At 56.9% G+C, this 21,815-nt stretch overlaps 7 protein-coding genes across 7 annotated transcripts; 2 read left to right on the forward strand and 5 right to left on the reverse strand.

Annotated features, from left to right (window-relative positions):
• Positions 1-765: 765 nt before the first annotated feature.
• On the reverse strand, positions 766-2,963 carry P168DRAFT_248380 (retromer subunit VPS17; the record flags this gene model as incomplete). The annotated part of the gene is made up of 3 exons (XM_024834118.1): positions 2,209-2,963; positions 1,690-2,143; positions 766-1,624 (listed from the first exon to the last, which is right to left on the reverse strand). Coding segments are annotated over exons 1-3 (1,728 nt in total), but the record flags the coding sequence as incomplete, so codon positions are not given.
• Positions 2,964-3,086: 123 nt separating this feature from the next.
• Positions 3,087-5,963, forward strand: P168DRAFT_324691 (mitochondrial elongation factor MEF2). Its single transcript, XM_024840879.1, has one exon. It carries the CDS (start codon positions 3,197-3,199, stop codon positions 5,939-5,941), a length of 2,745 nt encoding a protein of 914 aa, XP_024695860.1. The 5' UTR covers positions 3,087-3,196; the 3' UTR covers positions 5,942-5,963.
• A 411-nt stretch (positions 5,964-6,374) lies between these two features.
• P168DRAFT_309092 (GTPase-activating protein GCS1) lies at positions 6,375-8,304 on the reverse strand. Its single transcript, XM_024839260.1, has 4 exons — positions 8,046-8,304; positions 7,901-7,969; positions 7,084-7,800; positions 6,375-7,032 (listed from the first exon to the last, which is right to left on the reverse strand). Exons 1-4 carry the CDS (start codon positions 8,085-8,087, stop codon positions 6,571-6,573), a joined length of 1,290 nt encoding a protein of 429 aa, XP_024695861.1. The 5' UTR covers positions 8,088-8,304; the 3' UTR covers positions 6,375-6,570.
• Positions 8,305-9,246: 942 nt separating this feature from the next.
• Positions 9,247-10,623, reverse strand: P168DRAFT_279255 (RNA-binding protein; the record flags this gene model as incomplete). The annotated part of the gene is made up of 4 exons (XM_024835766.1): positions 9,247-9,573; positions 9,639-9,833; positions 9,893-10,196; positions 10,406-10,623. The coding sequence occupies 4 exons, from the start codon at positions 10,621-10,623 to the stop codon at positions 9,247-9,249; spliced, it is 1,044 nt and encodes a 347-aa protein (XP_024695862.1).
• Positions 10,624-11,581: 958 nt separating this feature from the next.
• P168DRAFT_315781 (uncharacterized protein) lies at positions 11,582-12,322 on the reverse strand (the record flags this gene model as incomplete). The annotated part of the gene is made up of 1 exon (XM_024839934.1): positions 11,582-12,322. The coding sequence occupies one exon, from the start codon at positions 12,320-12,322 to the stop codon at positions 11,582-11,584; it is 741 nt and encodes a 246-aa protein (XP_024695863.1).
• A 1,457-nt stretch (positions 12,323-13,779) lies between these two features.
• P168DRAFT_231377 (DUF2985 domain-containing protein) lies at positions 13,780-15,984 on the forward strand (the record flags this gene model as incomplete). The annotated part of the gene is made up of 4 exons (XM_024833279.1): positions 13,780-14,458; positions 14,527-14,919; positions 14,982-15,056; positions 15,119-15,984. 4 exons carry the CDS (start codon positions 13,780-13,782, stop codon positions 15,982-15,984), a joined length of 2,013 nt encoding a protein of 670 aa, XP_024695864.1.
• A 1,153-nt stretch (positions 15,985-17,137) lies between these two features.
• Positions 17,138-21,631, reverse strand: P168DRAFT_302232 (uncharacterized protein). The gene is made up of 4 exons (XM_024838634.1): positions 20,887-21,631; positions 20,343-20,796; positions 18,178-20,290; positions 17,138-18,119 (listed from the first exon to the last, which is right to left on the reverse strand). Exons 1-4 carry the CDS (start codon positions 21,318-21,320, stop codon positions 17,410-17,412), a joined length of 3,711 nt encoding a protein of 1,236 aa, XP_024695865.1. The 5' UTR covers positions 21,321-21,631; the 3' UTR covers positions 17,138-17,409.
• Between the last annotated feature and the right edge of the window lie 184 nt (positions 21,632-21,815).

Here is a 21,815-nt window from a genome sequence, read left to right on the forward strand (position 1 = left end):
GGGTGGAGGGGCCCGATGCAGGACGCTGTCAACAACCAGTCAGGAAGTCTCCGAGCGGCGTCATTTATCGTCCCGCTTATAAACACTGAATTATCTATGTATGTGTAAGCGGCGTGAAGGTGCCTTCAGTACGGAGTAGTCAGTACGTATATGGACAACACACCGTGATCCCAGTGGTGGATGACGTCGCTCATCCCACCCGGTCAATCGTCTCATGGTGGGGTTCTGTATCCACGCGTAGTGAAAGGTGGTGGTGGTGTCGATCAAGCCAGGTAATATTTGCCCACCTTCCATTTCAAGGGCGTATTTCCCTTCATCACGCCATCCAACAACGATCTAGGTGTTCTTGGTGATCCTCTCGTCGGACATACCCCGGTCCAATTTATGTCGCGACTTAGGGCTTTCCCCCTGATGTGGTTTCGCCTCGATAGTTCACATCCCATCGCATAAACTCGCTTGGGCTTAGACCTACTGATTTACGTGATGCAAGGGAGGATAGAAAGGTAGACTGTAGCCAATGTCTGGGCAAGGAAATGGTAAATATAAACCACTAATTTCTTTTGTGCTGGCAGCGCCAGCATAGACAACCTTCATTGTTCAAGTAGACATAAAAGCGCAATCGTATCGAAAGAATTGCTGTAAAATAAGAAGCCACGGAAGGCAAAAACGAGGAAATCATAATCATGTGGCGACGCAACCTGGATCGCAAAGACAGGGGAATCTCACGGAATCATGCACATCCATAATTTTACAAACAACGATCAGAAGGTGCTGGTCGCGAGCCGGCTGGCGGCATTCCGCGCGTCCAGACGGTCATCATCTTCTTCGGCGATCGAGCTGACGCCACTCTGAGAGCGCATCCGCCCCTTACCCCCTTGCCCGTTCACCTCCTCTTCGTCGTCCGGCGTGGGAGGGACGATGCTCCCGCTGATGCTACGGCCTAGACTGTCGCTGCGACGGGGGATTCCACTCCACGCATCACCCCGCGGGCCTTGGCTCGCACTGAGATTGGGCCGTCGGGCCGTAGGATGGGCTTCGCGGCCCAGCCGGCTCAGTCCGCCGGAGGCGTCGATCGCCCGGATGTCGGGTCGGACGCTCTCCAGGGTGGCTAGGGTTCTCCGCTCGGCATCGATCTGGCGCAAGGTGTACTCGCGAAGACTGGCGAGCATCTCAGTCGTCGTCCGGTCGAACCAGCGGCGTTTCTCCATAAGCAGGTTCGACGTGACTCGCTGGGTCCTCTTGGTGAGGTAGTCCTCGCGGGTCTGGGCATCCTCCAAGGCGTTGATCGCCTCATCCACCTTGTCGGGCCGGACTGACGAGCTGACTTTCAGCCGGTCGGCGGCCGCCCGTTTGCTGTGGGTGGCCTGCTGCGCCTGGAGCAAATCCCGCAGGAGGATGTGACGGTTCGTCAGGGTCTCCTTCACGATGAAGGCGTCGGACGAATGGTAGCCCAAGGGGTCTTCCAACGTGGTCGCTTCGGCGGTGGCTTGGACGGCATGGTAATCTCCAACGGTTTGGATGATCTTGCCTAGCTTGCGGTACGCATGGGCCAAACCGGGATGGGTCTCCTGCACATTCATCTGACCCAGCTTCGCACCAAACTCCGTCTCCGCAAGTCCCAATCCTGCATGTCATCAAAATCAGTCACTCATGAAGTCCGCAGAGATCAAGCCACCGGTCCAAACGTACCTCGTCGGCTCTTGACCAGACGGTCGACCTTATGGCTGGCATCCATCGTTCCGAGGTAGAACATCTTCGCCACCGGGCGCGCGCTTTGCAACTCTGGGGTATCATCCGGTGGCGGGGCGAACTGCTTCAACATTTTCCTTCGCATGCCACTGGCGGGCTGCTTCATCCGCACCACGGGGCTGTATCCGAAGTCGCTCTCGACAAACAGGACCATTTCGTCGTCCTGGATCAGGACCTCATTGCTCAGAACGCAATTCAGCCATCGTTGCATCGACGCCTTGACCCGAATCTCGTCCTCCTCGGTCCCGGCTCCGGCGGGGGTCAATGGCGGGGGAACGGCGGGAACGAGCGCCTCCGGGTTTGCGGACATCAAATGTTCGGCGAACTTGACGAACTCGCCATGGGTGCGACGGACATCTCTATACTGCGTGGTCCTGAATTTGGGGATATTGGTCTAGGGACATTAGCCACAAACGCGCGTACAAGACGGCCAATCTCCGCACACCGGTTCCTACTCACGTGGATGTCGAAACGCAGGATGGGGTCCTTCTTGCCCGTCCGCTCTAGACCTGTAATCTTCCCCTGGATTTTGTATGTAGGAGTCGGCTGTCGGGCGTTCTGTCGGGGCCCGGTTTGGTAGCGGGCGGGGAGCTGAGACCGAGGCTGGTCGGGGTGGGACTGTTGCGCAGGGGATTGCGCCTGGTCGACACTGTAGTCCGAGTTACCGAGGTGAGAACCCTGTAAGCGCTCCGACAGGTCCGGCGAGTCAACTCCTTGCTCGGAGCTGTCGGCCGGCTGGGTCTCCGCATCGTGAGGAGGTAACGGCGAGGAAGGGACGTCGCTGGTCGTCGAGGCCGGGTAACTGGTGCGCGGGGAAGCCCACGGGTCGGTGCCCGTCGGATGGTCAGGGTCGTGCGATATGGAGGAGTAGTCCATGGTGCACGATCGTATTTCCGGTATAAGCGTAATCAAGAAGGAGACCGATATCAAGAACCTCGATTGGGACTATCAAGCCGGGTCGGCACTGCGGGCAACTGCGGGCGCACTGTCGTCGGTTTCAAGGGGGAGCGAACCAGGGGTGCGGTATGGATCACTGTGATCCACCTGAAGATCCTCCAGGTTAATTGAGGGAAGAAGAGTAGACAATCAAGCTGAACAAACCGTGAGACCAAAAAGAGGGAGACGAAAAAGAGAAGAGGAATGACGGTGATGGATCGGATCGTTGGAGGAGCAAGACAAGCAAGACAACCTCGTCATGAATTGGGTTACGTCGTTCGATGGCCTGGGCGCCTGATTGGCCAGGCATCTAGTGCAGGTCACGGACCATCCCGTCTTTCTCTCCGTTACATCGGAAACATCTTCAACTTCTTTTGAAACTTCGTTCGTCTGAAGAACCACGTTCGATCAATTCTTTTCTTGGAAGTGAAAACTGATTCCTATCAGGGTGGGAATCGGAATATAAACTGCAATAACCCATTGTCCGAATGTTCCGTGACTAATTGCTGTCATGGTGGCAGCTCTTTTCCTGCGCGCCGCCAATCCGGCGGTGCGCTCAGTAGCTTCTCCACCGGCCAAGTGTGCAGGTGTCAGCCGGTTGGGTCTGAGAAAAGTGCCGCCCTGGGTCCCCCGATGTGAACGTCTGTCTACTCCTCCGCTCAATTGCTTCTCGACACACGCCGCAAGATGGCAAGCGGAGTCGCTGGAGCGGACCAGAAACATCGGGATTATCGCCCACATTGATGCGGGCAAGACAACCACCACTGAGCGCATGCTCTATTATAGTGGCTTCACGAGACGGTTGGGCGATGTCGATGAGGGCTCGACCGTCACCGACTTCCTGCCTGCCGAACGGGCCCGTGGGATCACCATCCAATCGGCCGCTGTGACCCTCCACTGGCCGCCTGCGGGTAGCGCACCTCCGCCGCAAGAACAAGCACCTCGGTCTGCGTCGTCACATACGATCAATCTTATTGACACCCCCGGACATGCGGACTTCACGTTTGAAGTAATGAGGTCCCTGCGCATCCTCGACGGTGCGGTATGCATTCTAGACGGCGTTGCCGGCGTGGAAGCTCAAACGGAGCAAGTCTGGCACCAAGCGAGCACGTATCGAATCCCCCGGATAGTCTACATCAACAAGTTAGACAGAGACGGCGCAGCTTTTGGACAGACCGTTCGAGAAGTCGCCACTCGCTTAGAGGGGTGGCCCGCCGTCTGCCAGATCCCATGGTTTGAAGGGGGTGACGGACGGTTTATCGGGGTGGCCGATGTGATCAACCTCCAGGGTATGCGATGGGGTGAAGGAGACGGGAAGTCTGTGAAAATGTTCAGTCTCGAACAGCTGGATTCTGAGGGGAGTGGGCTCGCTACAGAGCTAAAACGTGCACGCGTGGCTCTAGTCGAGCTGCTCAGCGAACACGACGAAACCATGGTAGAGAAGTTCTTCGACTGTGAAGAGGACCATCTTGCAGTGCCCGCGCATGACATCCTGGAGAGCCTGCGCAAGTGCCTCCTTGAGGATCAAGGGAGAAAGATCATTCCGGTGTTTGCGGGGGCCAGCTTCCGCAATATTGGCGTGCAGCCGCTGCTCGACGCCGTGGTGAATCTCCTCCCCAGCCCCTCCGAGACCCGCGATCCGGTGATCAGCGTGGGAGGAGTAAAAGGCGGCCTGCGCAGCTTGCTTTCGGGAAATCTCACAGTCGAGCAAAAAGAGAGCGTAGGATCGGCCAAAGATAAGAAACACAAGAAATCGAGCGGGCACTCCCAAACTAAAAACGCCATCGAGAAACTCGAGAGCTGTGCGCTGGCCTTCAAGGTCGTCAACGACCCCAAACGAGGCGTGCTGGTCTACGTGCGGGTATACTCAGGCAGTCTCGATCGCAACAGCCTCCTCTACAACACCCACCTGAAGGTGTCGGAGCGGGCGCCGCGTCTTCTCAAGATGTACGCCAACGACGCCGTGGAAGTCGACTCCATCCCCGAAGGGCACATCGGCGTCGTCGTAGGCCTCAAGCACGCCCGGACTGGAGACACGCTGGTCTCGTACGCCAGCAACAAAGCAACGCCCCCCGAGCCCCTCGACACTCTCGAACTCCGCCCGATCGACGTCCCGCCCCCGGTGTTCTTCGCCAGCGTCGAGCCCTACAGCCTCAGCGAAGAAAAGCGCCTACAAGAGTGCCTGAGCGTGCTCCTCCGCGAGGACCCCAGCCTGCACGTCACCGTCGACGAAGACTCAGGACAAACGCTCCTAAGCGGCATGGGCGAGCTCCATCTGGAGATCGCGCGGGACCGACTCATCAACGACCTCAAAGCCAAGGCCTCCATGGGCCGCATCGAAATCGGCTACCGCGAGAGCCCCCTCGGCTCCTCCCCCCCTACCACCAAATTCTTCGACAAGGAGATCGCCGGCCGCAAAGGCAAAGCCGGCTGCACGGTCGTGGTCGAGCCCATCGACCCAGACGCCAACGACACCCCGTCAAACCCCGACGCCCTCGCCGTCCACTCCAGCGACGGAAACCAAATCATCATCCTAGCCCCCGGCCTCCAAACCGAGAAAGCCCGCCGAAGCGGCTCGAACGACAGCCCCCTCCTCCCCGCCGGCCTCGACATCGACACCGTGCGCGCCTCCCTCATCAACGGCACCATCGCAGCGCTCGCGCGCGGCCCACAATTCACCTTCCCAATGCACAGCACCCGCGTAACCCTCACCCTCGACGCCACCCAGCACATCTTCGGCAACGAGACCACCCCCTCCGCCCTCTCCGCTGCCGCGCGCCTCTCCACCACAACCGCCCTCCGCGAGATCGTCTCCACAAGCGGCACGGCCCTCATGGAGCCCGTCATGAACGTAATCATCAGCATCGACGAAGCCAGCCTCGGCGCCGTCATCCACGACATCTCCTCCTCCCGCGGGGGTCACGTCCTCTCCCTCGACGAGGACATCCCCCTCCCAGCCACAGAGGTCTCCCCCACCGGACCAGAAGACATCCTCCCACCCATCGACCCAGCGCGCGTCTACGCCCCGCGCGACCCCTTCCAGTCCGCCACCACCTCGATCTCGACAGCAGACTCGGCGACCCGTCCGCGCACCATCACCGCCCGCGTGCCCCTCAAGGAAATGGTCGGGTACCTCAAGCACCTGCGCAGTTTGAGCGCGGGGCGGGGGACGTTCGTCATGAGTGTCGATCGGTTTGAGCGGATGAGTGCGCCCCGGCAGAGGGCGGTTCTGGCCGAGTTGAGGGGGGAGTTTTGATCTATTGACTCCTCTGCTCTTGATTCTACCCTGGTACAATATATTCTGGTTGGATTTGGTGTGTTGGGTGGGTCTGTATTATATCATATGTCACATAGAAAGTGAATGGATTATGAATGGATATGACTGTAGTATACAGTATAGGGTATACATCGCCTGACTATCTGTTTGTGCGTTCTAGGATAGATGGTCTTTGTGGCTTTGTTTTTCCTCTTGGCGGTGGTATCTACATAGTAAAGATAACACAGTCTTTGTAGGTACACTCGATCTTGATATTGGTAGGTACCTACTCTACGCAGTTCAATAACACCAAAACCAGTCTACTCCAAGGACAGATCAATAGAGCAACAAAATCTAATAACTACGTATATCATGGACACGAAAAGTAAGCACCAATTCTATCCAACATACCTAACTACCATCTAAGTACCATGTTAACAACAAACCAAAATCGCAAAACCAGAGCTATGTATAATATGATATATATGGCTTTAAAAGGAAGACAAAGACGAAAAAACAACACCCATACATACATCGCATCAATCAATCAATCAAATCAAGAGCCATGGCCAATCAGCAGGCTCATCTATCATTTCATATAGCAAAAGATCAAAATCAACAATCACCAATCACCACTCATCATCCCACCCGTCCTTATGTTCAGGTCCCTTTCCCCCAGTCGCAGGACCACCAGATGGTCCTTTACCCTCACCACCAGCACCAGAAGTAGGTGCCGATGTCCGTCCCACCCCCGTCCCCGGCTCATCCGCCACAACAGAAGAAGCAGGCGACGTCGCTGGTTTCATAGCCGCCGTGCCGATAGCGTTGGACCGGGACGTCGCGCGCCGGTGGCTGTTATTCCGCTGTTGTTGCTGGTGCTGGTGCTGCTCGCCTAGCGAGGAGAAGTCGTCCCAGAAGTCTTTGTGGTCCGGGTCGCCCGCTCGCGACTGGCGGCCGCCGGGCCCGTGCTGATCGGGCCCTTCGACGAAGCGCTGGAATTGGTCTGCTGCGCCGCGGGCGCCGGTTTGGAGATTTTGGCCGACGGTGCTGGCGTGGAGGCGGGCTTGGGCGGCAAATTCGGATTCTGCTATCTGGTTGTTGTTAGTATACATATATCGGTTGTGGGGAGGGGGTAAGAATACCGTCTTCGCTGTCGGCTGTAGATAAGAATCGTTCAAATTCTTAGCACTCTTCCCGACAGCAGTCGTAAACCAACCAAAGCCCTTCGTCAACGACGCCACCGGATCCTTCTGGAAGTCATCAAGCCCAGGGATATTCCCCCCCGGCGCCTGACGAACCGGAGCCGGCTCCGCCGGCAACCCGCCTCCAAAGCCCGTGAACTTCCCGCCCTGCGACGGCGGCAACGAAGCCGACCGCGTGTTATTGGCGTCGCCCAGACGCGCAAAGTAAGCCTCATTGCGCTCCTTCCGGCTATCACTGCGTCCAAGGCCCTCCTGCGAGGCGGGCGAGCCGCGCCCGGAGCCAGCGCGCATGAGCGGCGTGCTGGACCGCGACGATGGCTGCTGCTGTTGGGGGTCCTTCTTCGGCGGTCGCTGTCCCGGGACGTATTCTCTCCCCTCGGCCTTGGCGGCGAGTCTCTCCTTCCATTCCTCGCCGACTTCGCCGTCGTAGCGTTCCTTGATGGTGGAGTCTTCGAAGGTGCGGCCTTCGGAGAGGGTGACGGGGTGGTTGTCGAAGAAGGTCTTCCAGGGCTCGTTGCCGCCGTGTTCCATGCGGGCGATTTCACCGGTTTTAAAGGCGTCCATTGTGATGGAGCGGACGAAGGAGATGTGTACGCCTAGGCCGCGGTGCGTGCCGGCGCAGTTGAGGCAGATGAAGGTTCCGAATTTCGGGGAGGCCTGTTTCAATTGGGACAGTCAGCCATGGCGTTACCGTTAGCGAATGGGGGGGTTCTCCAGACGGGAGGGCATGGGGAGAGGAGAGGGTGGTTTGACGGACCCATTGGGGCGAGGGGGCGCCGCAGTCGCAACATCGGTCGTTGTTATTGGTTTTGGAGTATTGCTGGAGCTACACTGAATTAGCCAACCGACTATTCGAGAGTTCCCCAGCCTCGGAGAGAGAGGGAAAAAGATAGGGAAAATACCTTGGCCTTGGTCTCCGGGTCGACCTCCCACATTTTCGACATGATGAACGGCGCAAAGGACACGACGGACGGACGGGAAGGGGGAAAGCGACAATGGCGCACCCTCAGGGCCTCGAGCCAGAAGAAATGGGTTTATAGAATGGGTGGAAGAGGGGGACACGAGATTGTAGAAAAGGAGAATGCAGTCAAGTAGAGATAAGAAAGGAGAACGAACGTTGAAAGAATGAGGGACTGAAAGGACTAAAGGAGGGAGAAGAAGATCGGAGGCTTGACTTGATACGGCCCCTCGTTGGCGCTGGCGGGTTGATCGCCCTTTTCTCCACAATCAATAATCATCCTCCGATCCCTTTTGGGCCTTTAGTCGCCACTGACGCGGTGTATGCGCGTATTGCTCTCTACGTCGCTCGATATCTGGATGTCTTAATACTGGAAACTACGAAAAATACTACAAATACAGATGTCCACATCAATCGTAACTCAATCATCATTCCGCTGCGGGTGCGCTCTTCGAATCGACATTACAAGGCCAGCCTTGCGGCTACTCAGAAGCTAAAGATGGCTAAGATACAGGATCACAGAAAGGCAGATTCGTTAGCAGTAGCAGCAATAGTAGGTGTGATGGTAGAAAAAAAGGTCAAAAAAAAGGAAACGGAAAGGTGAATGGGACGGCACAATAAGGGAAAAGAAAAAAAAAGAGGCAAGAAAGAGAACACGCTCGACTCCATTTCAGTTCGCGATCATGACGCTCGAAACAGGGAGCACACTGTGGTCCGATCAATTTCAGGTCCCCAGCATAACACCCATATCCCCAACATTCCGGAATCGCTCTGGTCCCAAAAGAATCATATCGGACAGGAGAGGAAATCTGCAGCGCTTCCTTTCCTCTTTTCTCCATCGGTTTTGGTTGGTTTCGCGGTATTTTTTCTGTTTTCGTTGCTTTTCTTTCTTTTTTTTTTTTTTATTCTTTGGGGTAATCTTTTGGAATACTCTTTTGTCTGTTTGCCTCGTTGTGTTCGAAGATCGAAAACGCACCCGGACGACGGCTCCCCCCGATAACGATATGATCCCTCTTGCTGCAGCAGTAGCCACAACCGTCATCATCATCAAAATCATCACCGACGACTGGGATGGCCCAGGGCGGGACAGTCCCACCGTGGAGTCACGGCCAGGATTGCCCCCCATTCTTCGGGAGTTGGGTCATCTAGGCCGCGGCAGGGGTGACGTTCTCCTTGGCCGGAGCCTCGGTGGCCGCCTCCTCGGTCTTCTCGCCGCTGAACTCAACGTCGTCCTCCTTGCCGGGGCTGTCAATGGCCACCTTGACGGCGATCTCACGGCCCTCGATCTCCTTGCCGTTCATCTCCTGGACAGCCTTGTTCTGGAGCTCCTCAGAGCCCAGGGTAACGAAGCCGAAGCCACGGCCCTTGCGGCGCTCGTTGCGGGCCTGCAGCTTCTTGATCATGAAGCGGGGGATGGGGCGCAGGGCAATCTTGGCGGAGACGGGCTGGTAGTCGACGAAAATCTCCTTGAGCTGTGGGGGGAGAAGGTGAGCGGATGGTCATCACACAGTGCGAATGTGAAGACGAAGCGACATACCTTGTCCTCGGTCAGGTCATAGGGCAGGTTGGCGACCATGACCTTGGTCTTGGAGGGAATTCCATCCTCGGGGGGTCCACGCTGCTTCTGAGCACGAACGCGAGGCTTGCCGGCCTGCTTCTCGGCAGAGTCGGCTTCACCCTCGTTGGTGACGTCGGCCAGAGGGGCGGACTCGTCTTCAGCACCGTTCTGGACCTGTTAGACGGATTAGTATTCCGGTGGAAAATAGATAAGAAGAGATTAAGATGACTTACACGACCTCCACGGCCAAGGCGACCGCCACGGCCACGACCGCGACCACGGCCACGACCACGGCCACCGGCCCTCTTGCGGCCCTCGTTGCCGCTGGCGCCCTCACCGCCACTGGTGGCACCCTCGGCCTTGGCCTCGGCGGGCTCAGGCTTGCGGGCCAGTTGGACGGAGACCTTGCGCTGCAGGATCTCCTTTCCGGAGAGCTGCTCGATGGCGGAGGTGGCCTCCTGGGCGGTGGCCAGGTCCACGAAGGCGTAGCCGACGGGACGGTTGGTGCGAGGGTTCACCGGGATGGAGACGCTCTCACTGGACGGGGGAAGGAATTGGTTAGTTTAGGTGACAGATAAATATGACCCCCTCTGGACCTCCATAGTGTTTCTCCGTGGGACGTAGCCAAGGGCAACCCGGATGACGCATGATTTGCTCACCCACGACGGCGGAAACTCATTCCGAAACCTTACCCGTCCCAACAGAGAAGGACACCATGGCCACAACCACCGGGAATAACCACTTACATCTTGTAGGAAGCGAAGAACTCCTTGAGCTCCCCCTCGGTAGTCGCATACGCGAGGTTTCCAATGTACAACCGACGACCTTCATCCGCACTGGCGGCGGCGGCATCCGCGGCCTGGGTGGCCGCAGGAGCGGCAGTCCCGTTGGGGGCCTCGGGAGCGGTGGTGGCAGCCGGGGCGGCGGCCTGGTTGTCGGTGGTGTTTTCGACGGCAGAAGACATCTTGAAGGCTGAGGACACAAAAAGAAGACGAGATAGAGATTGCGAATGGGGAAGCAGATAGCAAGTTTGTGTGTTACTGACTCAGGGGAGCTGAAGGCTGCCTGGCGGAGGTTTAAGATTTCCTTGAATTGAGAAGGGAAGGAAATCCAAAGGGGAGATATAAATTGACTGCAGGAGGGAAAAGGGTAGCTTCGTGCCCTAGATACAGAGGGAAGGAGGGGGGGGGAGGGGGGGGAGGGAGTCGATTGAGACAAGAATGAATTGGAGGATTGTCTAGTTGAGGAAAGGACTGAAGTCAAGAGGGAGAAAGGAGAGAGAGCGAGATGGGCGAGAGCGAAGAAGGGAAAAAGAAAGGGAAGCCCAGGGCGGTGAGGCCGCCACTTGGCCCAACGCAGTAATCTGCTGCCTGAGGAAAAGGCCCAGCGGTCAGTGGGACTTGGCAACCACGTTGACATCACCGTTGCTCTGGGTGGATCGTATTGATTGGGATCGCTGGGTCAACCTTCCACGGAGGGGCGGAGGGGCTGAGGGGCAAAAGAGCAGAGGAAGGGTGGGATCATGGGAGAATGGAGACTAGCTCTGTGAATTGGCTGATATTCTATCTCGCTCGAGTCTGGTAGATGTAGTACAGAGACACTTCGAAGACACAAACGCCCAGGGACAGGACCCAGAACCCACTTGACGGAAGATCCGAGATGGGTGGAAAGATAGAACGATACCGAAACAGAAAGAAAAAGGACCGATCCACCACCCTCAATGTTCATCCGTCCCACGGCAATTTCTCGAATTGAGATGAATAGACACAGTCTGTCCACTCCGGCGAATGGGATATTGGAATTATAATACTCCTTAGACTCCCTGTCGACGCTGTTGGTCTGCGCCACATCCCCAATGATGGTGGGCCAGGATGTCATCCGGCAGAGCCTACTACTCCTCGACCGTGACGAACGGGCCCAACTCATCTGGGAGAAAGACCTCCTTCTTCCTGCCAGGACAGCGACTTCTTGGATCGCCCACCGGCTGCAGAAATCTCATGTTTTTTGAGGATCGATCGCGGAGGGGGCCGGGCGACCGGGTGTCCTCCGGGCTTTGAGAGGGACCAAGCCCCCTCAATCTCCTGTTGGGTGGTCTCGGACTGGTCGGTGGTCGAGTACGTCGATACAGATGTCTCGTCGTCGGAGCTGGAGGAGGTGACGGTCGGGGAGGTCGGGAAGTTCTCCGGGTCCTCATCGCCCCAGCCAGGGCAGGGTGGCCTGCAGTTCTCCATCGTATCGTTATAGTACCGTTTCCAGTTGTCGACCATGCCCTCGCCGAAGCGCACAATGGTCCAGTCAGGGTCTTCCTGCCAATCGAAGCTGGGATCGGACCACGGGGCGATCATAGTGGCCATCAGGGCCTGGGAGACCAAACTGACGGCACATCCGTGCTTCTCGGCGAATTGCTCAAAGGGGAAGATGCGTGCGATGGTATAGGCCATGTCTGCGAAGAACGCCTCGGTGTACAGGTCTTTCTCCACGGCGGTGGGATTTACACACGGCGTACCTCGGGTCTTGTCGTTGGGGGAGAGGGATGGAGAGGGAGGATGCGGCGCGTGGATGGCGGGCTTCTTGTCTGCGGGAGACTTTCTGGCTCGCTTTTGGGGGGTCTGCGTGAGAGGCTCCTCGGGGTGGTCGATAGGGACTGGGCGCTTCTTGGCCATGGTCACTACTCGTGCTTCTGTAATCACCTTGCGGAATTGGTTCATTTGGGGGTCAGGGCGGTTGCTCGCTGGTCATGGGTCAGGATTATCAGATGGTTCAGCATGACTATGGAACGGCCTTTCTTACGATATCACTTTGGTTCGGTCTTTCTCCGTCGTGGTTGAGGATCTGATCGGAGTCGCAACTATGGGTATCAGCAAACTAGGTGCCTGCACCTGGGAAGAATAGTAGGCGATGGTATCGTGTTGTTGAACTGGTTGGTTCGTGTTGTTGAAGATGTCGTCTGATGGAGAAGAGAGGGAAGAGGGAAGAGAGAAGAGAGGGAAGAGGGAAGAGAGAAGAGAGGGAAGAGAAGATGTAGACAGGCCAGAGAAAGGCAATGAGGGCTGCTTCAATCAGAGGTTGGGAAGATTAACCATTGTCCAAAACAATTGACGATGGTATTCAATAGACCTGGTGGGATTGTTATTGATCGAGCGTTTCTCTATAGGGTGTATTGAGTAGGATATAGTCCAGGTATCTGGCAGACTGATCCACCACATTGTTAGTAGTTGAAGGAGCATGTCTCCATTGACAAGAACAGCTGGTCTGATTGTCTGTTGTCTGAATGAATTGGATGAAGTGATTGTGATTGTCGTCATTGTGTGAATGTTGAAGTGATGTATAGATGTGTTGATTCCTGAGGCATACTATCCTCCTTAAAGCTCAGGCATCTGTCAATCCCTGAGGCATCCACTGAGTCATCGGTCTAGGTCCGACGTTCCACCAATCAGAGCAGAGAAGGCTCAAAAACAAGCCTCAGGCTCGCCCATCCTCATCTCTTCATCACCTGACCGTCTCGCCTCTTTCTTCTTCTTCTTCTTCTCTTCTCTCTTTGGCTTCATATCCTCATCTTTCTCCTCCACTGTCCATATTTTCAACTTCATCTCATCTAACAACAAGATAGATGCACCCACCTAATACAGGCCAAGGAGAAAAAGTTCTCCCTGGATGGTCCCAATGAACCACAAATGAAAGATTGGATTTCATCTCGCTTTCCTTGGTCCATCACGACGTAATCTCGTCTCCACCCGATCGACGGCACCGACGAAACGCCGTCGGCCTTAGCTCTCCTCAAACTTGCTTTGTCTCTTTTAATTTGGATCTCGGTTTATTGTTCTCCTTCTTTTCATTTATTTCTTTCTCCTCCTCTCCACTCTGTCAACCGCCTGTCGGTCACCACAATTCTCTTGTTTCTTAGCATGACTATTTAACACCCCTACTCCACCAGGCTTCTTCGCTGGTGCTCTCACTCTCTCTCTAGCTTCTTAGTGCCTTCTTTCTATATCTTTAAATTTGCCATTCTTTATACCCGGCTATCGGGTCCTTTCGGGGATCAAATCGTCTTTCTTCTCTCGCTTCAAATCCATCTCTCTCTCCCTCTTTCTCTCTTCTGAAGCTACAACTCGCCACCCCAATGGATCGGATAGAGCCCGTCGGTGGCTCTCATCCCTCGCTTCCAACCCAGTTCGATCAACAGCGACTGCAACCACCGTCCTCCTCCAATGTCTCCTCGTCCCCACAACCGTCCGGTCGTCCCCCCAGACCGCGCGCCGCCTCCGTCTTTTCCCAACGGGCCCCGACCATTCGACTGCAGCGTCTGCCGTCCCTAGACCAGACCGCCTCGTCTAGCCAGCCAGTGGGATCCGCCAGATTCAATCCATCGGCCTCCGGTTCGTTGGTGCCTCCCGGCCCCTTGAGCCCCCTCGACGATGATGACGGGCAAGGCAATCGTCGCCGGAGCAGCTCTGAACCCCGGCGAGGGCGCTGGTCCGCTCCCAACCCGCAGACCCTCCCGAGATTGACCCCCTGTGCGGGGGATCATATGCAACCCCTGATGGAGGAGTCATCCCATCAGAGCCCCATCGCCCAATCCTCCTCCAACCTACCCTTCGCTCCGGCTCCCCTGGAGAGGCCCGCCCCCGTTCCCCTCCAACAACGATCCCCCGGCCGGAGCCTACTGCGGAGGACGAGCGAGGCCACCATCAACCGCTTCGCCAGAAACCGCGCCAACACCGTCAGCGGGCCCGTACCTCCGCCGCCCACGGACTGTGACGTGTACAAACCGCACGTCGTCGATGTGCTGGATGTGATCGGTAAGTGGCTGCCGTCGTCCGGAAGCAAGGAAGACCTCGCGCTAATCCCGCCGGTCGGCGCCGCACAGACCCTGAGGTGTCCGCCCTCTCCACCCTGACCAACGTCCAGAATTCCCTCTTCGTCCCCAACTTGGGTCCCTTTGTCAACCGCAACCAGACCTACACCCTCTCGCCGTCCCGGCCGGCGGAGTCCGGAGAAGAGACGACCTCCACGGATGAGGGCGAAGATGGGCCCAAAAAGGCCGAGGAGCATCCGCCGCTCGCCCGACCACTCTCCAGCGTCTCGGCGGCCTTGGACGAGGGGGAACCGCGATTCGCCATCCTACCGGATGGGACCAGTCTGGAAGGCTGGACCCGCACCGATGTCGAGGAGTTGAATGACCACGTCCGGCACATGTTGCATTCGCGTCGGAGCAAGTTCAAACGTTCCATGAAGGGCTTCGGGAAATATGTATCCAAGCGTAAGTGTCGATAAACCAATTCTCCCCCTCTGAGTTCTCCATCGATTAACCGATCAACGCAGCACTGGGCTTTTTGGTCACTTTATATGCCACCTTAATCACGCTTTTTGGACTCGCGTGGGTGCTGTTCCTCATTGGTAAATCCTCTCTTTTTCTTCCGATCCTCCGTTCCCCACGTTTCCGTGCTAACCCCCTCCAGGCTGGATCAATGTGGGAGGACGCCAACTCGAAATCATCAACTACATTGACTACGTCCTGGTGGCGCTGTTCGCCATCATGGGCGACGGGCTGGCCCCGTTCCGCGCCGTCGACACCTACCACATGATCTTCGTCGCGCACTACACCTTCCTCACCTGGAAGGTCCGACGCAAGCGACGGCTCCCGGCCCTCAAGGACAAGAACGATCTACCCGCCCGGCGCGAGTACGAGATCGACGTCGAGTGGGGCGACACGCCCAAGGACGAGCGATGGGAGTTCACGGTCTTGAGCCGTCTCCAGCAGCAACGGCTCACGCACCATCAGAACAAACTCTCCAAGTCGCATACCTTCTACAAACCCCACGAGACCTTCACGCATCACGCCTTCCCGCAGCGCCTGCTCATCGCCATCGTTGTCCTGCTCGACTGCCACTCCCTCTTCCAGATCTCCCTCGGCGCCTGCACCTGGGGCATCGACTACCACGACCGGCCCTTTGCCCTCACCACCGTCATCCTCTGCTGCTCCATCGCCTGCAACATCACCGGCGGTGTCCTGATCATGATCGGCGATCGCCGCACCCGCAAGAAGGAGGTCGTTGAGCGCCTGTTCGTCCAGCAGTTGACCGAGGAGGCGATAAAGAAGATCGAGAAGAAGAAGCACAAGAAGGAGAAGCAGGCGTCCCAGGCGCGAGCCTCCTCCGAGGCGGGGGAGAAATCCGACGTCGAGCAGACATCCGACGTCGAGCAGACATCCGACGTCGAGCAGAAATCCGTCGTCGATCAGAACTCGGATCTGCCCATCAAGCCGGATCTCAAGTCCGCTCGCTCTTCATCGGATCCATCCTTGCCTCACACCCGGGCTCTATAATGTTCTTTTCGTCCTTGACGTTGCACTGCTGATAACGACGTTCCTCCCCCCATCATCGCGACCTACCCCCTAATGCCCTTCTCACGACGTGACGACCCTTAATTCCCCTTGATTCCCACACGATATGATACCCTTTAACGGGACTGCACTGCCTTTCACCATCCGCCAACGAATCCTTGTATTATATATATCACCCTCGTTCCCCCATCGTCGTTTTTCAACCCTTTTTTGTTTTGGTTCCCGTTCGCTTTTCCGCCTCATATATAGATTGAGGTACTATTAAATCTGGTTGGCTCTTAGATACACGCAAGATTCCCGGAATATATATTAATTCATTGCGCTTAATCTTTTTCTCTCTTTTTGGAAGGATATTCCATTCTGGTTTTGATATCTCTGATCTGTTCGATATAATCCGTATATGCCTGTCTGTATCTATATCTATATCTATATATTGTCCAGATTGTGTTCATCCATTATACAGCTATATTAGGTGTTTCATCTTCTATACAAATATATGTAAGTACCCCGTGTTAATAGGGTATATTAGATATTTTACGTAGTAAGTTATATATTATGAGAGCTAGACTTGTACGCCATATATATAATACGTAGTTATATATTTTGCCAAATAGTCAAAACAGGAAGAGATAAATACAAGATAGTACAAGACTCAAGCAGGTAGCTAACTAACTGCCAGGTAATTGGAATAGGAACAAGAACAAGAAGACCATTACTCAGGAGAGTGGAAATGGAAGTATTTTGTCTAGTGTCCAATGTCCAATTATACAATGGAATAAGAAAGAAAGAATGGCAAGGCTGACACCACTTGTGGATGTGTTGGCCCTGGGAGTGGGGAACGGCAAAAGAAAAACAAATAAACAAGTAGCGAAATAGATGAACAGATAAATAAACAAGATGAAAAAAAAAGAAAAAGAAAAATCCAACAAGGGAGAAAAAATAACAAGAAGAAAAAAGGATTGAATATGTCTGAAGTATCTATGAACATACAGATAGCGCTCATGTACAAAGTCTCTTCCAAAGAGCCAAGATCGCGCAGGCTTCAAGTATGCATGAGAGCACAAAAAGTTAATAAGGACAAGAGAATATAAAAGAACACGTAAAACGATAGACAGGTACATCGACCAATAAAGACAAAAAAAAAAAAAAAAAAATCGCTCAATAGGCAACACACGACGGCTGCAGAAAGACTGGACTAGTTCAACGGTCGATCGAAGGTGGGAAGGTGGTATCACGGCAGAGGCTTGAATCAAAGCTTGCTGAAGTATGACAAAAGGAGATGAATGAGTGGCGTAGATCTGGCGATCAGGGGATAAGTGGTCCGATAACTGTGGTGTCGGTGTATGTGAAGGAAAGAAACAAGGTTTTTTGAAGTGAAAAGGTCAGGAGAAAACGGAATATAGAGCACTACAGCTCGAGATGGGAGGCTTCTGCCTCCGAAGGAGATCGGCGTTGCGTCAAGATCCTCTCCAAGGTGTCGAGACGCTCGCGGGTGGTGCGAATCGCATGGTCCATCTCACGATCAGACATCTTGTCTTCGCCTAGTCTCTCGTGAACTTCGCGCTCACCAGGAGTCCTGCGGGACCCCCGGCGACTATGCATCTCGAATGGTTTGTGGACGTTGGGGAAAGCCATGCCATCCATGCCCACGCGGTCTTCGAGCCAGCTCCAAAGTTCGCTCTCCTCCCTCCGCCACATCTCCTCGTAGGCAGCGAGGCGTTGCGGGAGAGAATACCCAGGGCATCCAATGTCGTGCGACAGGATAGAGGGCGGCTTCGAGGGACTGCGGAAGAACAGCATCACGAGTAAGAGACCAATGACCACAATGGCGACGTTGCCCGTGCACAGGGGCTTGATGATGTCGCCCACGGGTCCCAGCAGACCATGGAGCGGCTCCAAGAAGCCCCAAGATTCGTTCTCGCGGGCCGTGGTTTCGCTGACGGCCTTTGCCGCCGCGACGGCCGCGGCCGCTTCTTCCCGGGCGATGTCGGTCTTCTTCCGCCGGCCCTTGCCCTTGCCAGTGGTGCGAGCGCGAGGAGCCACGGCAGCTTTGAGAGCGTTCACAAGATCGGTACCGAAAGCGGTCTGGCCATCCATGGCACCTTTTTCGATAGGACCTGCGGACCGGTTAGCGGTGATATTTCTACACAAGTTTGTGGGAGTGAGGGGACCTACCCTTGAGCCAGCTCTTCCCCGTCCATTCAATGGTGCAGCTCATCAAGAATCGCGTCTGATTCCCCGCGGCCCAGGTGAACAGGTACTTGGTCTTCGTGGAGAAGACGTTCCCACTGGGCACATCGGGGGTTTGGGTCGTGAGCGTGACCAGGACCGCCTTCTCCAGGTCTAAGAAGTCGAGATACTCGGTGCTGATGCACTTGGTCTGCTTGGGACCGATCGGGGCTCCGCCCAGCGGCTTGATGTAAGAGTACTTCCGCGTCCGGCTGTCGTTGGTGAGGCCCTTCTTTTCGCTCTCAAACTGCAACTCGCCCGATTTCTGGTTCTCCACGAGGAATTTGGGCACAAAGGCACCCGACGCCGGGCCAAAGACGTAGGAATAGACTTTCCCGAGCGGCGCCGGAATGATCTCATCCTTGACGACTTTCTCGTACTGGCCAGCGGGGTCGGTATACTCGGTGGGGGCATGAGTGGGAGGGCCCGGGAAGTCGGCATCGCCGTCGCCGGCCGTGCCCTTGGAGGCGCCATTGGCGTTCCCGGACGTGGCCGCCCCGGCGCCGTTGGCGGTTTGCAGGGCCCCCGATGAGGCCTGTCGGCTGAGGCTTTTCGTGGGCGCGGACCGCTCACTGCCGGCCACGCTGTCGTCCCCGGGCTCGAAGAAGCTGTCAGCGTTGTCGCCTTCTTCGTCCTCGTCGTAGATCTCATCCTCGGCGTCGCTGTCGTCGCTCTCGCCGGCCTTCTCGGTCTTATCGCCTGTGCCATGCGCGACCCGGGTCCCGTTGACGGAGCTCTTGACGGTTGGATGGTTGATCTTCCAGATGTTGACCATCAGGTCGTAGGTCGACTCGCGGCTGAGCAGACTGCGGAAGGTGTGACGGGCGTGCAGGGTCTGGATGGCGATGGCGTTGGGGAACACCATGGCGGTGGATTCCTTCTCGATGGCGACCACCTCGTCAAAGCTAATGACCAGAGTGGTCACCCAGCCCAGGATGTTACTCGAGAAGCAGATGTGCCCCTCGGAGATGTAGATCCGGCCCGCCAGAATGATCTCGCGCTGCAACGCGCAGCTGTAGTCTTCGATCAGGTAGTCGTCCTCGGGGACGCTGCGGAACAGCTGGTGGAAGTCCCGGTTCCGCTTCTTGCTCGCGACGGCGAATCCGGTCAGGCGGGGCACGCTGGAGTTCCCGCCAGGGATCCCCAGGGCCAGGCTTGCCCCCGCGGCCGCGGCGCCGATGGTCGAGGCGGTGGCGGCCGACGAGCCGCGGTGACGGCGCGGGACCAGCCGGCTCTGCACGCTGCTGCTCCGATTCCGCTGGGCGGCGTCGGTCTCGCCGTCGAGGAGGCTGCCGTTCGGGGGCGTGGAATCCCCGGAGGGGTCGCGGGGGAGCGAGGCGGTCGACCGTTGCTCGACACTCTCGCCCGACGGCGGACGCACCGAGATGTCGGCGGGTTTTTCGTAGGCCATGGTGACGGCACGCGCGGCACGCCGCCCCTCGGCCTTGGCGGCCTCCTCATCTTGCCGATAGACCGCCGGGGTCCGGCGCTTCTCCGGCGGGGCCTGCGGCTTCGTGATGACCACGCCATCGGGAGTCGAGACCGACCCCCCGGGGGGGATAGCAATATCCAAGTGGTCGAAATTGAGATCGCCGGACCCCAGCGTGTCGATCGCAAGCGGCTTCTTCTGCTCCTCGGGCGCGGGACTCGAGCCGTCCGCGCCGTCCGACGCCGTGACGTCCGATTCGGCCGTCATGGGCTGCGCGGGGCTGCGGGGTTTTTGCTGCGCATTGAGCGAGCTACTGAGCGTGGACGCCGCGTTCTGGGCGACCGAAAACACCGAGGAAAAGAAGCCGCTCTGCTGCGCCACGGGGTTCGCCTTGGTCTCCTCCAGGGGCGGGCCGATGGCCGAGATCGAGTTCGACAGGCGACTGGGCTTGTGGCCGGCGGCCGACGCCGACCGCACGCGGCGGTGGGAGATCATATTCCCGGACGGACTGACCACCACCCCGGGGTGGAAGGTCTTCTTCGAATCCATCGATTCGGGGGAGGCGACCACGTCGGGCGAGGAGAAGAGGTTGTGCTGACCGGGGAGGGGACTTGGGGGCGTGACGGTGGTCTGGGGGCGGGGAGGGCGGTCCGCGGGGGGTCCGCGGGGCGGCATCGTCCACCGGGGGGAGAGGCTTCTCCTCCAGGAGTTCGGTCCGGATGGGCGGGAGCGGCGGGGGGTCTTCGGCGACCACCACGGGCGCCTTCCGGGAGGACATACTGCCTTTCCGGCTTCTCTTGCTGTCGACGGAGGCGGTGGACGACGCGCGGTCCCGGGTGGAGCTTTTCTTCTCCTTATCGGCGCCGAAGGGATTCTTGAACCGGCGACCCGGCGACACGGCCCTTTTCTTCGCGCTGTCTGGCGGAACGCCCAGTGTGGAGGCGTGTCGGGAGGAAGGGCGAGAGGTGTCGTGGTCGACCGTGGCTTCGGAGGCGGCACCGCCGCTCGGACCACTGACAGCGGATTCGACGTCCGCTTGGGCCCCATCGGTCTCGGCGGACGCGCCTGAGGCTAAAAGGGGGGAGGAGGTGGTGTAGAAGCCCGTGTGGGAATTTCGGGTCGTCAACGGCGGGGTCCTTGTACATGAAAGCCAGATTAGCAACCGTTTCCTCCCCGCGTCTCCCGGCGGTTGTCTCTCGCGGGTCTCTCCTGATCCACCGACTCACCGATCCGGTTCGGAATCATCCGTCAAGATAATGTTGGTCGGTTCTCTCTCCGGGTAGCTTTCGGTATCATTGGTCGACGAGGCGGTGGAAAGGCCACTGCGCGACCCGAGGCGACGGTCGTCGGGGTCTTCCTCATCGTCCCGTTCGTGTTGGGTGGCCAGCTCGGCTTGCTTTCGACTCTCCTTTTCCTGCTTGCGCTTCCGGCGCGATGCGAGCAGTTTCGAGAATCCGCTGGAACCAGCCTTTGCGGAATCCGAGTGCTCGCCGGGTTGTGATTTGGGTCTTTCGGAGACGGATTCGACGGAGGAGCGTCGGGTGCTGTGGCTTGCGGTCGTCTCCAGGTCCGCGGCGGTAGTTGAAGAGCGCAGGGGTCTCGTGAACCCTTGGTCGGATTCGGGAACTGGCGGAGGTTCGGGGAATGATGATTGATCCATGACGGACTGAGGGGGGTGAGGTGGGGGTGGAGGAGGGGGAAAGGGGGAGCGGAGAATATAGGTAGAAGGTCAGGGCGGAGTGAGTCCAAGAAACAGGCTGTCAACAAAATGTCCGGCTGTTCTAAAGGAGGTGAAAGTTTAATTGCATATGTCCGAGTAAACCAGCCTCGTCCGTAACAATCAACCGGGGAATAGAAGTTCGAATCAGGATAAAAAAGAGGAGGAATAGAAAAGAAGTAGTGAGGGGGGGGGTGTTTTTGAGGATGTTAATGAGCTGCAGGGAGTTGCAGGGCCAGCAGCAGCACCTTCTGGAGCAGCTCTGGTAACGAACCAGGGTATAGGAATTGAAGGAGAGTGGAGGGACGAAGGAGCCTGAATGTTTGAGAGAAAGATGATGAAGGGATTCAATTCAAGATTGGAGAGACAAGGGGAGAGGAAGATGGAGAGAAGAGAAGAAGAAGAAGTGGAGGAGAGAAGAAGATGAGACGAGATGAG

This window comes from Aspergillus campestris, assembly GCF_002847485.1.
Source record: "Aspergillus campestris IBT 28561 chromosome Unknown P168scaffold_2, whole genome shotgun sequence".
Lineage (NCBI taxonomy): Eukaryota > Fungi > Ascomycota > Eurotiomycetes > Eurotiales > Aspergillaceae > Aspergillus > Aspergillus campestris.

Excerpts from the sequence above, each read along its gene's own strand:
- P168DRAFT_324691 (XM_024840879.1), top strand. The coding sequence starts at position 3,197 with ATGGTGGCAGCTCTTTTCCTGCGCGCCGCCAATCCGGCGGTGCGCTCA.
- P168DRAFT_309092 (XM_024839260.1), bottom strand. The coding sequence starts at position 8,087 with ATGTCGAAAATGTGGGAGGTCGACCCGGAGACCAAGGCCAAG. Across the intron at positions 7,970-8,045 it reads ACCCGGAGACCAAGGCCAAG|CTCCAGCAATACTCCAAAAC; the intron begins GTATTTTCCCTA and ends AATTCAGTGTAG. Across the intron at positions 7,801-7,900 it reads GCGCCCCCTCGCCCCAATGG|GCCTCCCCGAAATTCGGAAC; the intron begins GTCCGTCAAACC and ends CAATTGAAACAG.
- P168DRAFT_302232 (XM_024838634.1), bottom strand. The coding sequence starts at position 21,320 with ATGGATCAATCATCATTCCCCGAACCTCCGCCAGTTCCCGAATCCGAC. Across the intron at positions 20,797-20,886 it reads GATGATTCCGAACCGGATCG|GACCCCGCCGTTGACGACCC; the intron begins GTGAGTCGGTGG and ends TTCATGTACAAG. Across the intron at positions 18,120-18,177 it reads GGGGAAGAGCTGGCTCAAGG|GTCCTATCGAAAAAGGTGCC; the intron begins GTAGGTCCCCTC and ends ACCGGTCCGCAG.